The 17,335-nt window shown below is 40.0% G+C and overlaps 1 protein-coding gene across 1 annotated transcript; it reads left to right on the forward strand.

The window, feature by feature from the left end:
- The first annotated feature begins 1,602 nt into the window (after positions 1-1,602).
- LOC146317134 (protein NLRC3-like) lies at positions 1,603-8,935 on the forward strand. Its single transcript, XM_084733637.1, has 5 exons — positions 1,603-2,123; positions 4,815-4,964; positions 5,834-5,953; positions 6,343-6,431; positions 7,098-8,935. Exons 2-5 carry the CDS (start codon positions 4,834-4,836, stop codon positions 8,933-8,935), a joined length of 2,178 nt encoding a protein of 725 aa, XP_084589763.1. The 5' UTR covers positions 1,603-2,123; positions 4,815-4,833.
- The last annotated feature ends 8,400 nt before the right edge of the window (positions 8,936-17,335 follow it).

A 17,335-nucleotide genomic window follows, 5' to 3' on the forward strand; every position in this document is an offset into this window, starting at 1 on the left:
TTATTAAACTGTCTAAAACTGACTATGTTTTATTCAGAAATATGAATTTGAACAACTAGACTACAACAACTTTGTCCTCAATAAAATAAATAAGATTCTTTTTTTTTTCTTCAACAATAACAAAAGAAAACGAGAATATTTCAGTTCAGAATATTTCAGCTCACATATCCAGGTGGGGGTTACATTTGAAAATGCTTGCTTTTTGTCTGCACACAAGATATCACACACTTTAATCATGCAAACCGTCAATGGCACTGCATTTGACATAAAAATATGCTCATATAATAATATTACAAACCCCTCAGTCCATCAGGTACAGATGAACATAATTACCTGCTCAATTTAACATTAAGGCCAAAACACACTGAAAGCTTCAATACAAAAGTCAACTGTAGCTTCTATGGTGCACTGCAGGCTTCAGATTTAAAATGTAACACCACAGAACCAGCTGTGTTTTAGGAAAAGGTTAAACTGCACACTGACACACTGAGGAGATGAAGAGGAGAGACAGAGTCTGGACTCTTCATCATGACTTACAATAACGCAGCAATTAAGTATTTAAAGGTACACAAATCAGACTTGGAGTAAAAAAAGCGTGCACCACTGAAGTGTCCATTAATATTATGATTCATGATCATAAAATTTTTTTATATCAAGTCGTCACATCTGTTCATATTCTCTCTCTCTCTCTCTCTCTCTCTCTCTCTCTCTCTCTCTCTCTCTCTGCTGTGGGTCAGTCTTATTTTTATTTTTACCTGGTTTCAGGTGGAGCTGCAGTTCATCTCCCTCCTCATATACTTGTGTTTCTTTGCACTGAGTCAGTTGCCTAAACAGACAAACCTGTTTACATTGTCGTTTGACAGAAGCTTGCGTCTTTGCGACTGAGAGCTGATTTATTTCTAGAGTTGCACGGCAGCTGACGCAGTGCATTATGGGACTTGTACTATGAGTTTGACACATGTGATGTAAGTGATGTGCAGAGTTGCTTTTTGAAAGCCGGCGGGCAAAGTTTGCACAAAAAAGTCAGATTTTTCCGAGTGCAATCCGCACCGACCTTCTCATAAACTGTTGTCAATGATCATATGAAGAGTCTGAGGTGCTGCTGCATGTTGCTGTTGTTGTCGCCTCCATGCTGCTTTGTGTTTTCATGACACATGCGGCGGTGACACTGTGGTGGCTCGTGTTGCCAGATTGGGTGTTTTTCCGTTACATATTAAGGCCTGTTTACGGTGTGTTTTAGCCGGGTTTTCACCTGGAAGGTTCTATGGAAATCTGGCGCCCTGTTGAACGAAGTTAAATTAAATGAGCGTGTCGTTCACAGACATCAGACTGAACGAGTTCACAGTAACGTTCATCAGGCAGAAATACTGTACGTTCAGTTCACGTTCACCCAAAATATGAACGAGTTCATGAACTATCGTTTATTGAACGCGGACTTTTCAAACACAGTGACTGTTGAATATAACACAATATGTGTTGTCCTTATATAGACACATTAATGTGTTATAAATGTGTGTTAAGCCTTTGTGCACTTTTTTAACACATTTTATGTTGAAATCAACACAAAACGTCATAAACAAGTGACAACACATTTTTGTGTCATTTCTAAATACATCCTTGGCTTCCACAGTATAGTGATTTATAATGAAATAACTGAACTGAAATATAGTGAATTTATCCACTCAGAGAGCATCAGGACTGTGAGGTGGCTGATATCTGCTGGAAGACTTCCTGTTAGAGCTGCTGGGTCTTGAAGCTGTAAAGTAACAACAAAAAATGTCCAGTTGTCCATTTCAACGATGATGAGACACAAAAACATCTTTTAATAGACTGTGAGATGTGGTGGAGTCTGTTCAAACCAAACACATAAACACATCATGTTAACAACAACACACACACACACACACACACACACACACACACACACACACACACACACACACACACACACAGATCAAGTGATTTCCTGTAAATGTAGAGGGGAGGAGCAACACTGACCATGTGATCCAGTAACATGAGAACAGGGAGGAACCTGAAAGTGAAAGTGTTCAGTCAGAACGTTCAGGTTCCATTTTGTGTGAACAGATCAGAGCAGACGGAGGAGAACTGAAGGCTGAGGCAGGGTGAGTGTTAATACAACATTTTTATGATTTTACTGTCAAAGTGTGTGAGTCAGTTTTCTCCCTGTGGACTGTAGAGGAAAGAAATGTTAGAATGAACTCAACAGTTTGATTCAGCTGTCGACACAAAGTCCTGATTGGCTGAAAAATTCACATGAAACCTGCTGAAACCTGAGAAAACAAAGAGATTTAAAGAAAACTGAGGTGATTTATTATACTGTACACTGTGTGTGTGTGTGTGTGTGTGTGTGTGTGTGCGTGCATGTGTGCGTGCATGTGTGTGTGTGTGTGTGTGTGTGTGTGTGTGTGTGTGTGTGTTACTTCCTGTGTTTGACTCTTGAACAAAGTTGTGCTCTGAGCTCACAGTCAGTTTTCCTGTTTCTCTCAGACTGAGTTCAGATCAGAAGATGAGTGTTTGTGTGGAGGAGGAGGACAGAGCAGAGTCTCCAGTGTCCAGCTGTCTGTCTCTGAAGAGTGACTGGTCCAAAGATTTTCCTCCAGTCTTCAGTGATGAACCTGGACCCTCAGACTCAAAGTAAGAGACTGTTTTAACTGTAAACTGGGAGGTGACTAAAAGGGATCTGTTGTACAAAAGCAAAGAACATGGTGGTTTGGGTTCCATACAGTTTGATGACAGATAAAAAATGGTGTTTGTTAAAAAGATATCAGCTGACATTATCAGACATGTTTCCTGGCTTTGAGATGTGTCAATGTGGAGAAACAGAAGAGGAAAAAACAAGAAAAGGCCCTTATTCTAAATTATTACCTGGAGATTTTATTAATCAATATCAACTCTTAAAAATAGACTGCTGTTAAAACAGATGTGTTAATATCAACACAAAGTGTGTCGATCCCCAACACACTGATGTTTCTATATAAGAACAACACATGTTGTGTTACTTTTAACATAATTACTGTGTTGAGAGTTTTTATACAAGATTTGTGTTGGACTTTCAGACACAGTGACTGTTGAATATAACACAATATGTGTTGTCCTTATATAGACACATTAATGTGTTATAAATGTGTTATTTTAATTCCTATTAACATGAATTTAAATAAGAAGACACCCAACTGTAGTTAAACATTTAACTTTTCACAATCAGTCACCACATACACTTGTTCAGATACAATCACAATACAATATAATAAAAATCAAATCAAATGAAAAAAATCTACAATAAAATAAATAAGATTTAAAAAAAAAAGATACAATCAGAGTCAATAAACTAATTGAAGTCTGCATTATACTTGAGAAATCTATTTAATTATACTGAAGAAGGTACATGAAATTTGCTCACATTAATTAATTCTGCAGCACTGTGGACTTCTGAAGTTTTCTTGCAGATCTCTCAGGAAAACTGTTGCAAGGACTTTCTTCTTCGTAGCTTCTATTTGCTGAGAAAGACAAGAAACAGATCTCAATATACTGTGGCACCAATTCACTTTCACAAACACCCATTTCACTTTTCAGTACCACTAAAACTGTTATTTGCTGTAAACTTGTGTGTGATATTCATGTTTCTGTATTAAGAAAGCAGGATCTTTTACATCAGTGAGGATGTTTTAGACCACAGCAGACAGCAAACTGCACACAGACACACTGAGGAGATGAAGAGGAGAGACAGAGTCTGGACTCTTCATCATGATTTATAATAATGCAGTGAAGTCAAAAACGTTTCATGGAGCATCTGTCTGTTACTGAGACTGATATTTTAGTCAGATAACTGTTCAGTACCATCAGGATTTATCATCCAAAAAGTTTTATATCAGTCGGCACTTCACACATGATCCTCCCTCCCTCCTCTCTCTCTCTCTCCCTCTCTCTCTCTCTCTCTCTCTCTCTCTCTCTCTCGTTGTTCGTAGTTATGATTAATCAACAGGGAGTAATTAAATACTTAAAAGTACACTAATGGGACTTGAAGCAAAAAAAATCACACACCACCTAAGTATACAGTAATATTATGTTTCATGATCATAAGTTTTAATATCAAGTTGGTGCATCTGTCCATATTCTCTCTCTCTCTCTCTCTCTCTCTCTCTCCCTCGCTCTCTGCTGCAGGTAGATTTATTTATTAATCTACTTTCAGGTGGAGCTGAAGCTCCATCAGCACTCTCTCCTCACGTCCATGCCTTTTTTATTATATTTAATTCTCCCCGAACACAAACAGATAAAAAAGCCCTGGTCCTCATGTGACGCTCCAAAGTCGAAACAAGTTCGGAGTGCGAGCGTCAAGTCAGTTTGACGCGCGGCAAGACGCTTTCAGTGCGCGTTCTGCCATTCAGAACAATGGCTGCTCTTCAAACTGAGAGCGTCAGGCGCCTTTAGTGCGTTTTGGCTTCTCGTGGATTTTTCTACATATACAATGTAACTGGTAAACTAAAGACATGCTGAATTTACCTTAGCACTTCCAGCTTCTTGTTCATAGTTGTGGTTTCAGTTAACATTAATAGAATAGTCTCTCTCTCTCGCTCTCTCTCTCTCTCTCTCTCTATCTCTATCTCTCTATCTCTCCGTGTGTGCGTGTGTGTGTGTGCGTGCGTGTCTCTCTCTCTCTCTCTCTCTCTCTCTCTCTCTCTCCGTGTGTGTGTGTGTGTGTGTGTGTGTGTGTGTGTGTGTGTGTTACTTCCTGTGTTTGACTCTTGAACAAACTTGTGCTCTGAGCTCACAGTCAGTTTTCCTGTTTCTCTCAGACTGACCTCAGATCAGAAGATGAGTGTTTGTGTGGAGGAGGAGGAGGACAGAGCAGAGTCTCCAGTGTCCAGCTGTCTGTCTCTGAAGAGTGACCGGTCCAAAGATTTTCCTCCAGACATCAGTAATGAACCTGGACCCTCAGACTCAAAGTAAGAGAACTGATAACTGAGTCATTCAGTGTTTCTGGTGATGTTGTAGAGTAACATTGTGCTTCATGATGACAGAAGGTTTTTGTATCACGTCTACACTCACCATACTCTCACCGGGGGACTACAGTATGTTTAAACATTATTAAATGAATCCTCTGACAAACCTCCACATTTGACAACAAGCTCTAGTTGTCAGATGAGTTTTAAAATCAGGATCTTTCACACATCCTGTTGTTGACATCAGCTCACTGTCCAGCAGCAGTAATATCAGCTCCCTACCTGATGTACTGTTGCTGACTGGACTGAACTCTGACAGGATGATCTCTGACCTCTAGGGTTGGGTATCATCTGTTTTTTATGATAACGGTGTCAACATGATGCTTTTAAAATGGTGCCGGTGTCTAAACAGTCCCTGAACTGATTCAGATTGATTTGAATTGTATTTCCGGTGTCTGCGAGCGAACAGGCTGCCTGCTGCCAGAGCCATGTAGAGAGAGTGTTGTCACTAATGTTAACTACACATGTTTATTGATGTGTCTGTAACGTCTGAACCACCTCAATGATTATTGTCACAGAAAATGACTTTTTAAACTGAATTCATACAAATTTTCTCAATGTATCTGAGACACAAATAAGAATTTAAAATAATAAAATGAATAATTTGTCCCGTCTTCCTCTTAGTATCTGTGACAGCTGTCAGTCAGATAGAAAAGTTGTAATCTAATCTAAGAGGACTGATACAAACTGTTAAAGCTCCTGATGATCAACAGCAGCAGCAGTTTGTGTATTTAGAGCTTCATAAATGACTTTCATCAGAGGATTTATGAAGGATTCATGTGATGTGAATAAAAACATGTTGGTGTTTGCAGAGTTCAGTCCAACAGACAGAGAGCAGAGTCTCCAGTGTCCAGCTGTCTGTCCATGAAGAGTGACTGGTCCAAAGATAATAATCCAGACTTCAGTAATGAACCTGGACCCTCAGACACAAAGTAAGAGACTGTTTTTACTGTAAACTGACCTGATGGAAGATGATTCATTAAGGATAAAGACAAAATGCTAAAATATTTATATTGATGATGCAGAACTATGAGTGCAGATACTGTTTCAAACTAAGATGGATCTTATTTTATTTCTTCATCAAAACAGCTGAGAACCTCCATTTCATCATTTAAACTTCCATAAAATGTTCATATATCTTTGCTCTGATGTTGAAGTCACTGTAAAGATTTTTAAATCTTCAGAATCTGAGAAAATGATCTTGAGATGTGTCCAGATGGATCCATGTAGCGTCTGTGTCTGACCCCAGTGTGTCTCTGCTGGGGGTGAATTGGTGACAGTAATCTTGAAACTGAAGCTGCCGTCTCTGCTCTCTTCACAGCCTCCAGACTTCATGGACAGAAACAGGTATTTTACCTCACAGAACAAGACCTGGACTGCAGACCGACAGTCAGAGCAGCACTGAACAAAGTAAGACTGCACATCTGTCCATCTTTCACATAAATAAGACTATAGATGAGTAAAAAATAGACTTTATCTAATTATTCCAGGGGACGAACATGAGGGGGTCCCTGGTAAATCTTGTAAGGGGTCCTTGGTTTAGATGAAGAGCTGCAGCTCAGCCTGTCGCCTCTGCTGTCAATCAAACACCTACACCGACTGGAGAAGCACAATAAATATCAGAGCCGATAAAAATGATCAGCTGATATTGACCTGTCACAGTTATAGATCAGTAATAAATAAAGTATCAGTTATAATATCTGATTGTTTAATCATTTAAATTAAATTCTTTGGTAAAATGTTCTATAAAAGCTGAAGTATATTTATGAAGTTTACACTACAGGTTATATGAACCTGTTTTTAAAATACAAAAATGTGAAATTAACAGTTATCTTATCAGTATCAGCCATGAGAATCAATTTATCAGAATCAGCTGAATAAAATCCACATCATGAATCTCTAACACGGACACACAGTCAACGGAAATCAGAGAAAAAGAGAGAATTTCTGATGTTTCCTTGAAACTGGACTTTATAACCTTTACTTCTTTATATATTCTTACATTGTTTTTTATTGGTAATGAAAATCCCAACAGATTGTCTTTGTTTTGTCTCACAGCTTTTTTGTCTCTTTTAGTGGACGGTGGTCTGCAGGAGGTTTCAGATGAACATAAGATCAGTCTGAGGAGGAGATGTGAACGTGTGACTGAAGGAAGTGATGAAACAGGAAGTGAAACCCTCCTCAACAGGATCTACACTGAGCTCTACATCACAGAGGGACAGAGTGAAGAGGTTAATACCCAACATGAGGTGAGACAGCTGGAGACAACGTCCAAGAAGGAGACCCTCCATGAGACTCCAATCAAGTGCCAGGACATCTTTAAAGTCTTACCTGACCAACAGAGACGCATCAGAGTGGTTCTGACCAACGGCGTCGCTGGAGTTGGAAAAACCTTCTCAGTGCAGAAGTTCACTCTGGACTGGGCAGAGGGTTTGGAAAACCAAGATGTCAGTCTGCTGATTCTGCTTTCGTTCAGGGAGCTGAACTTGATCAAAGATGAGCAGTACAGTCTTCTCAGTCTGCTCCATGTTTTCCATCCAACATTACAGAAGGTCACAGCAGAGAAGCTGGCTGTCTGTAAACTTCTGTTCATCTTTGACGGCCTGGATGAAAGCAGACTTTCACTGGATTTCAGGAACAAGAAGGTTGTGTCTGATGTCACACAGAAGTCATCAGTCAACGTGCTGCTGACAAACCTCATCAAGGGGAATCTGCTTCCCTCGGCTCTGGTCTGGATAACTTCCAGACCTGCGGCGGCCAATCAGATCCCTCCTTCATGTGTTGACAGGGTAACAGAAGTACGAGGCTTCACCGACGCCCAGAAGGAGGAGTACTTCAGGAGGAGGTCCAGTGATGAAGATCTGTCCAGCAGAATCATCTCACACATCAAGACATCCAGGAGCCTCCACATCATGTGTCTGATCCCAGTCTTCTGCTGGATCACTGCTACAGTTCTGGAGGACATGTTGACTACAGAGCAGAGAGGAGAGCTGCCCAAGACCCTGACTGACCTGTACTCACACTTCCTGCTGGTTCAGACAAAGAGGAAGAAGAAGAAGTACCATGAGGGACATGAGACGAGTCCACAGGAGCTGACGGAGGCTGACAGGGAAGTTCTTCTGAAGCTGGGGAGGCTGGCGTTTGAACATCTGGAGGAAGGAAACATCATGTTCTACCAAGAAGACCTGGAGCGATGTGGTCTGGATGTCACAGAGGCCTTGGTGTACTCAGGAGTTTGTACAGAGATCTTCAAAAGAGAGAGTGTGATCTTCCAGAAAACAGTCTACTGCTTTGTTCATCTGAGCGTTCAGGAGTTTCTGGCTGCAGTCTACATGTTCCACTGTTACACCAACAGGAACACACAGGTACTGGAGGACTTCCTGGGGATATACAGAGACTCAGGCCGTGGAAAGAACTTATCTTTGGATGAGTTCCTGAAGGGAGCCATAAAGAAATCCCTCAACAGTAAAAATGGCCACCTGGACCTGTTTGTCCGCTTCCTTCATGGCCTCTCTCTGAAGTCCAACCAGAGACTCTTAGGAGGCCTGCTGGGTCAGAGAGACTCAGGAGGCCTGCTGGGTCAGAGAGACAACAGTCCAGAAATCATCCAGAGAGCCATCAACAACCTGAAGGAGATGAACAGTTATAAGATCTCTCCTGACAGAAGCATCAACATCTTCCACTGTCTGACGGAGATGAACGACCACTCAGTACATCAGGAGATCCAAGAGTTCCTGAAGTCAGAGAACAGATCAAAGAATAAACTCTCTGAGATCCAGTGCTCAGCTCTGGCCTACATGCTGCAGATGTCAGAGGAGGTTCTGGATGAGTTGGACCTGCAGAAGTACAACACATCAGATGAGGGACGACTGAGACTGATTCCAGCTGTGAGGAACTGCAGAAAGGCTCGGTAAGTCCAGATGTGATTATCAACATTATAAAGCAACAAAAAGCTGAAGCCTTCAGTATTAAAGAGACTTTACACACATGAACAATATAAAACTTCTACACTGTAAAAGTTTTCTTCAACTAGAATTAAAATAATAATAATGAATACAAATGTTTAATAATAATAATAGAAATAATTCAACATGTGTTAAACTACAAATATCTACAAAAGTCATTTTTTGTGTTTATAGTCATCAAGTCAGTGAAACAAGTTTCTTCTGTCGTCTTCTGTCTTTCTTTGGGTGATGGAGGTTTGATACAAATTCAGCAGGTGTCATAAATGGATGGTTTCAGATGTGAAGTAATGTTGACAGTTAACGGGGGGGTTCCGGCAAGATGGCGGACTGTGTGGACACGCTGTGAACAGCTCCGAGTAGCAAAACCTCTAAAAATATAATTATGGACTCAACGCTCACGTAATATAGATTCAAACTTCACAAAACAGCTCCCGATTGATGTAATTATTGAAGCTAAAGACATTCAGCCTCTGTAAGTAACGCTAACCCCCGAATTCTTAGCAACTCGTCAAGCCAAAAACTACATGGCTAACGCAAAAGCTAAAGCTAGTCCTAACGCCCGTGCTCTCCTACAACATGACTACTGCGACTCAGCAAGCATGGAGACAAACGCCAAAGGCACCAAAAACTCTCTGACATCACCTGCTAAACCACCAGCCTCGCAGAAAAGACAGAAAGTGGAAGAGAACACGCCCGTTGGTCCACATACTGGAGCTGTCTCAAATGATGCCATCCTGAGTGCAATCGGGTCACTTAAAAACATGATGGAGGAATTTAAAGAGGATCTGAAACAAAATACAATCACTATAAACAGCATCACAAAGTTGGTTGAATACAACTCAGCTGAAATAAAGGAATGCAAGGAAAAAAACAAAGAATTGGGGAAAGAAATGAAACAACTCAAGGAGAAAAACACTGAGCTGGAAAAGAGAGCTGCAGAGTTGGAAAGGTACAAAAGAAGATGGAACTTGAGACTCAACGGCCTGAAGGAGGAGAAAGAAGAAAACACATGCCAGATCATCAAGGACATTGTCGGGAAAATTGTGCCACACTGGAAGGAGAATATGGATTTTATCATAGACTCTGCATCGTCTTGGCCCATACAACGCCATCCGTCCACGTCAGATCATCATGCAGTTCACTGCAAGGCACTTCAGGGATGAACTCTGGTGTACCACCAAGAATCATTCCATCTGCAATGAGCTCAACATCCGCTTCACTGAAGATCTCACCAAAGAAGACAGAGAGGCACGAAAAGCTGTTTGGCCTAAGATCGAGCAAGCAAGGAGAGCAGGACTCAAGACTATGTTCCGAGGCCCACATGCCTTCATTAATGGACAAAGAGTCTTACCTTAATTCAGGTAACACATGAGTCTTGTAATCCCAAAAATATATGAGTTTTGAGGAAAAAAAAAAAAAAAAGTTTCACACTCAGGTTTTGCTACTTAATGGTTCGTATCCTTAGATAAAACCTATTCCTGTTTTGTTAAAAAAAGAGAGTGAAAGTTCAGTTAATTCATCTCTTTTTTTGTTCTGTATTAAATGTTACAGTTTAAAAATGACATTTCTCTATTATCTGTTAATGCAAGGGGTCTAAGAGACATAACTAAAAGAAAGAGTTTTTTTTATTTTGCAAAGGGAAAAGCGTTAATATAGTTTTTCTTCAAGAAACACACTCAAAGATAGATGATATTACTTTCTGGTCTAAGCAATGGGGAGATGACATTTACTTCAGCCATGGCACTTCAAGATCAGCAGGGGTCGCTATCTTACTTAAAAACTTTAGAGGTCAAGTTATCTCTCAGATGGCAGATGCCAATGGTCACTGGTTGTTTCTTATAGTAACCCTTGATGATCTCAAACTCATTCTAGTCAACATATATGGATACAACGGGAACACTGAAAATAAAAACCTACTGGAACAAATTTCTCTACAATTAGATAATATCAAATTAACTCACTCTACGGATAATGTTATTATAGGTGGTGATCTCAATCTTGTCCATGATGAATTCTATGATAAGTTCCCTACCAGATTCTCGGCCAGTCACCTAAACAACGGAATATTTAAATTCTCGTGGTTCAATTCCAATTATAAATCCAGAATTGATCACTGGTTAATTGCAAATCACTTACTCTGTTATGATCTCAGCTCTGATATTTCTGCTGCTCCACTAACTGATCACAGTGTTATCTACTTGTATGTTAAACCAAACAACAGAAGAAACTGTTCAAATAAATACTAGAAGTTTAATTCCAGTCTAATTAAAAATGATGATTACTGTCAAATGATTAAAATACTAATTAAAGAAATTATAAATTCAGAGGATATAACAACTCCTGTTAAAAAATGGGAATTAAAATAAAATTCGTCAAATTACCATTTCATTCAGTAAACAAATTAAAAAAGACCTTGAGAAAAAGGAACTAAACATTATCAAACAATTAAATTTATACAGCAACAAACTCAACCCTACTGAAGACGATAAACAGAAAATACTTGATCTTCAACCTAAATTAGACCAAATTTATATTCAAAGAGCATGAGGGGCCTTTGTCAGATCCCGTGCTAGGTGGATAGAGGAAGGGGAAAAAAACTCATCTTATTTCTGTGGGCTAGAAAAAAGAAGACAAGGGAAAAATGACATCAAATCCTTGATAATACATGACGTAGAAATTACTGATCCCCAACTAATTTCCTCAGAAATGCTTAAATTCTATAAGCAGCTATACAGCTCTAAATTGTCTAACGAGGACTGTCATGCCTTTTTGAATGATATAAGAAAATATACTCCCAAGGTTGAGGAAAATTTTAGACAAATATGTGACGGCCAAATAACAATGACTGAACTGGACAAAGTAATTGGTCGCCTCTGTCTTAACAAGGCATCTGGATCAGATGGCCTCACAGGAGACTTCTATAGGCATTTCTGGGAAGATATTAAGAAACTGTTACTTCAGGTCTTCCAAGAAATATTCGAAACTTGCACACTTCCACCTACAATGAGGCACGGGCTTATCATTTCCATTCCTAAGCCTGGCAAAGATCCCAGACTCATTGAAAACAGAAGGCCAATTACTCTCAGAAACTCCGACTATAAACTACTTACCTACATCTTTACCACCCGTCTTCAGCTAGGAATCTCAGATCTTATAGCAGAAACACAATCTGGGTTCTTAAAAGGTAGATCAATTCACAATAACATAAGGTTGGTTATGGACATTATTGAATATAGAGATCATATTGAACAAGATGGATTTCTCCTCTTTTTAGATTTCTACAAAGCGTTTGACTCTGTAGAGCACAAATTTATATTCCGAGTGCTTGAACTCTTAGGGTTTGGTGCCAAATTCAGGAATTTAGTTGGTGGATTATATCAAAATGTCAATAGCAGTATCATCCTACCCAGTGGAACCACCCCCAGTTTTAATATTAATGTAGGGATTCCACAAGGTTGTCCCATTTCACCATATTTATTCATATTAGTTACAGAAATGTTATCGATTTACATAAGAAATTGTAATGATATTAAAAAACTTAACGTCTTAGGCACCGAGGTTGTCATCAGCCAACTAGCTGATGACACAACATTGTTTTTGCAAGATAAAGACCAAATTCCAATAGCAATTGAAAAAATCAAAATATTCTCCAAAGCTTCAGGTCTTAATCTAAACTTAAATAAATGTGAATTATTCTCAATCCATGAGACATCTCAAAAAGAAATCTATAATATCCCCATTAAATCAGAAATTAAGTATCTTGGAGTCTATATCACAAAGGACCAAAAACAAAACCAACTCTTGAATATAGAAAAAAAAATAAAAGCGAGTAAAGCCAAATTAAATTCATGGCTCCAGAGAGACCTCTCAATACTAGGCCGAATCTTTTTAACTAAGATGGAATTCCTATCAAGATGCATTTACCCAGCCTACTCAAATGCTATTCCAAGTAAATTGATCAAATCCATTAACCAAATAAACTTAAATTTTATATGGAGAAACAGGCCACACTATATGAAAAAAAGTAATATGGTGAAAGAATTCAAAGACGGTGGGTTAAAAGTTATTGACTTTGACTGTCTCAATGGAACTTTAAAAATAAATTGGATAAAATCTTGGATCAGACATAGCAACTCGTTTTGGTACTGTGTTCCCAATACTCTATTTAATAAAATCGGTGGTTTGAAATGTCTTCTCATAGCAGACTTCTTAGATAAATTACCCATCTCATTATCAGAGTTCCACAAACAAATACTCTTATATTGGAAAATGTTATTTGTACATAATTTTTCACCCCACACTACCATGCTATGGAACAATAGATACATTCTACACCGAAATAAATCACTATACTATCAGGATTGGAATGAGAGAAATATATGGTCTATTGTTGACTTAATGGATATCGATGGTAATCTTTTGGACTATCAACAATTTTGCCTTACACATAATTTCAATCCCTCTAAATCAGACTTTACTAAACTCCATAAAGCACTTCCTAAGGAATTTGTATTTTTAACAAAAAATTTATTGGTCCACCAACCGATAACACCACAACTAGGGTCATTAGCAATAAAAGGAATGCTAATCATGGATAAGAAATGCAATAATCATTTCATAAGAAGTTGCCTCACGGAAAATTTATTCCCTGGCAGACAAAACAGAAATGATATATTACATAAATTTGATCAAAAATCAACCAACAAATTACGAACAATGTTTCTAAAATTCCCAATACCTCCCAAAACAAAAGAAACTCACTTTAAAATTATGAATGACATCTACCCCTCAAAGGATCTACTCAGACGGCGATTTAATATAGAAGACAACCTGTGCACCTTTTGTGAAAATAATAATTGTGAAACGACGGACCATATATTTTTCTCAAGTAACATAACACAAACATTCTGGGGTAATATTCACAAATGGATTAAACAAAAAATTACAGCATTTCCACAATGTATTTCTCTAGATTATGTTACTTTTGGAATGATACTACCAGATAAAAACAATGAACTCTGTTGCAATGTAATTTTATGTCTTTCCAAATTTTTCATTCATAAGAATAAAGTTATGAGATCATCCCCTAGATTTGCTGTTTTCATAAACGAATTTAAATTGTATTTAACATCTCTTAAAACATTAACTGGTTTGAAGGAACAAAAATTATATGATAACTTAAAGAATTTCCCACTGATATGACTGTTTAAAATGCCTTTTAAAAAAAAAAAAAAAAAAAGAAAAAAAGAAAACCCTTGTAAATTTTTGCATTGCATAATTTATTTTTTATTTATTTGAGTTATTTTATGTCTCTGTTTGTTGTTGTTCTTCCCTGTTTTATTTTTTTTACCTTGATTTCAAATATTGAATTTTGTATTGAACTGTTTTTACGATGTTTGGTATTGTAACTTTGCCAACTATAAATAAATTAAAAAAAAAAAAAAATGTTGACAGTTAACGACAGTTTACAGCAGTTTACGGCAGTGATGTTTTTACGGGGAGCATGTATTTTTTGGCGGTTAGTTGTGAGACCCCACTGCTGGCTGTATGTTGAGGTGTGTCAGTGAGAGCTGAGAATAAAGCTGATAAAACGGAGAAAGCCTTCCCTCGATCATTCTACATGGTGTCAGAAGCGTTTCGACGCACGGTGAAGAAAGACTAAAAGACGTGCAACGATATGGCGAAGTTTAATCCCCCAGCGAACTTTCCCTTTGATAAGCCGACGGAGTGGTTGGACTGGAAGCAGCGCTTCGAGCGGTACAGACTCGCTACTAAGCTGCATAAAGATGAAGGTGAAGTGCAAGTGAGCTGTCTGATCTACGCGATGGGCAGCGAGGCAGAGAACATTTACAAGTCGTTCACATTCGCTGAAGATGAGGACGGTAATGACTTTGCCATAGTGATGGGGAAGTTTGACGACTACTTTTTCCCGCGGAGGAATATTATCCATGAGCGGGCATGTTTTCATCAGCGAGTCCAGCGGCCAGGGGAAAAGGCGGAGTGTTTTATCCGAGCCCTGTATGATTTATCGGAGCACTGTGAGTTTGGTGCGACGAGAGAGGAGAACATCCGCGACCGCATTGTTGTCGGGATACTGGACAGAGAGCTCTCCCGCAGGCTGCAGCTGATGGAGAACTTGACGCTGGCGCTGACGATACAGACCGTCAGGCAATCGGAGGAGGTCGCAGCGCAAGTGAGTCTGCAGGGGGACACAGTTTAAGTGGAAAAACACACACCGGAAAGCACAACACCAACAAAAAGGCAGGTCTAAAGACAGAAAATGGGGAGAAAAAGATAAGAAATGTGGACGGTGTGACAAAGCACAACATAACAAAGATGAAAAGTGTCCTGCAGAGAGAGCCACATGCCATAACTGTCATAAAGTTGGACACTGGGCGAGAGCATGCCGCAGCAGCAGATCAGTGAATGAGGTGTCAGAGACTGTCGGGGCCGGGCAGACATCTTACTTTCTGGGCTCAGTGAGTAATGCCGATGAGACAAATGAACAGTGGACTGTGCAGCTACACATGGATTCCATTCCAGTGCAGTTTAAAATTGACACAGGAGCTGATGTCACTGTCATAAACGGAGACACCTTCCACACATTCACTCCTGAGAGGACGCTAGCGCCACCCGACATCCCTCTGGACAGCCCTGGAGGAGAACTGGTGTGTCTGGGCCGTTTCAAAGCTACAATCAGGCACAAAGAAAAAGATTACCCCCTCACAGCCTATGTGGTCCGTGGATGCCGAGTCAACAACCTACTCAGCCGAAGCCTATCAGTAAGGATTAATCTGGTGAGGCGAGTGGATGAAGTGAGGCCCGACACCAGTCACCTACAAGCCTACGGTGAGCATGGCACATTAAAAACTGAACCAGTCAAAATTGAGTTAAGAGACGATGCTGTACCGTATGCTGTGCATGCTGCTCGCCGTGTGCCCTTTCCCATGCTTCAGAAAGTAAAAGACGAACTGAAAAGGATGGAGGACAACGGGATCATCGAGCCGGTCACCCAACCAACTGAATGGTGTGCACCCATGGTCCCAGTTTTGAAAAAGAACACAGGCAAAGCCAGGATCTATGTGGATCTGACAAAACTGAATAAGTCAGTTAAAAGGGAGCACTACATCCTGCCAGTCCCAGATGAGATAACAGCCAAGTTGAGCGGTGCGACTGTGTTTTCTTCTCTGGACGCTGCCAGTGGATTTTGGCAGATTCCACTGCATCCAGACAGCTGCAAACTGACAACATTTATTACGCCATTTGGCAGGTACTGCTTTAAAAGACTACCTTTTGGCATAACCAGTGCACCGGAGATCTTCCAGCGGAAGATGCTCGAGACTCTTGAAGGACTGGAAGGCGTGGAAGTCTTCATGGACGACATCTTAGTGTATGGGACTTCAATGTAGCAACATGATGCGCGGCTCGAGAAGGTGCTCCAGCGCGTCGAGTCAGCAGGTCTGAAACTCAACAGAGAGAAATGCTCCCTCCGACAGAGCCAACTACGCTTCCTGGGTCATCTTATTGACCAATCAGGGGTCAGGTCCAACCCCGACAAAGTTGAGGCCATAAGCCAGCTACCTCCACCTGAAAATGTGCAGGACCTCAGAAGAATCCTGGGTATGGTGAACTACCTTGGGAGGTTCGTCCCAACTCTTGCAACAGTAGGCCGACCACTGTATGAGCTCCTGAAGAGCAAGAACGTCTGGTCCTGGGGACACTCTCAGCAATCAGCTTTTGAGGACATTAAAATGATGCTGACCAAGGCTCCAGTTCTTGCCTTTTGTGATGTCACACGGCCCACAGCTGTATAAACACAAATCAGCTGTTCATCAAAATAAGACACGTTTACGTCACAGTCATTTGGACACTTGTGTCCAAAAACAGCAGTTTGTGTTTCCTGATGTTGTTCAGGAAAACTTTGACATGTGGACAGAAGGAGCTCAAGTTTCAAACCACAAACCTTGTGATCAGTGACTGACCAGCTGAGCTGCAGACGCTCAGGTTCATGTGCTTTGTCACTTTATTTTTATAATAAAGAGTCAGATTTTATTATTCTTTAACTTTCATATTCTCTGTCATCACAGGTTTAATAACTGTGGACTCTCAGAGACTCACTGTGAAGTCGTGGTCTCAGCTCTGAAGTCCAACTCCTCCCATCTGACACATCTGGACCTGAGGAACAACTACCTGTATGATTCAGGAGTGAAGCTTCTGTCAGCTGGACTGGAGAGTCCACACTGTCGACTGGAGACTCTGAGGTCAGTTCATGTATTTTGCTCTTGTACAGTGTATATCTACCAAAATGAAATCCACAAGAGAAGTTTTAAATTTCCTTCAGTTCTCTTG

Source organism: Lutjanus erythropterus, chromosome 13 (genome assembly GCF_056507025.1).
Source record: "Lutjanus erythropterus isolate fLutEry1 chromosome 13, fLutEry1.hap2, whole genome shotgun sequence".
Lineage (NCBI taxonomy): Eukaryota > Metazoa > Chordata > Actinopteri > Lutjaniformes > Lutjanidae > Lutjanus > Lutjanus erythropterus.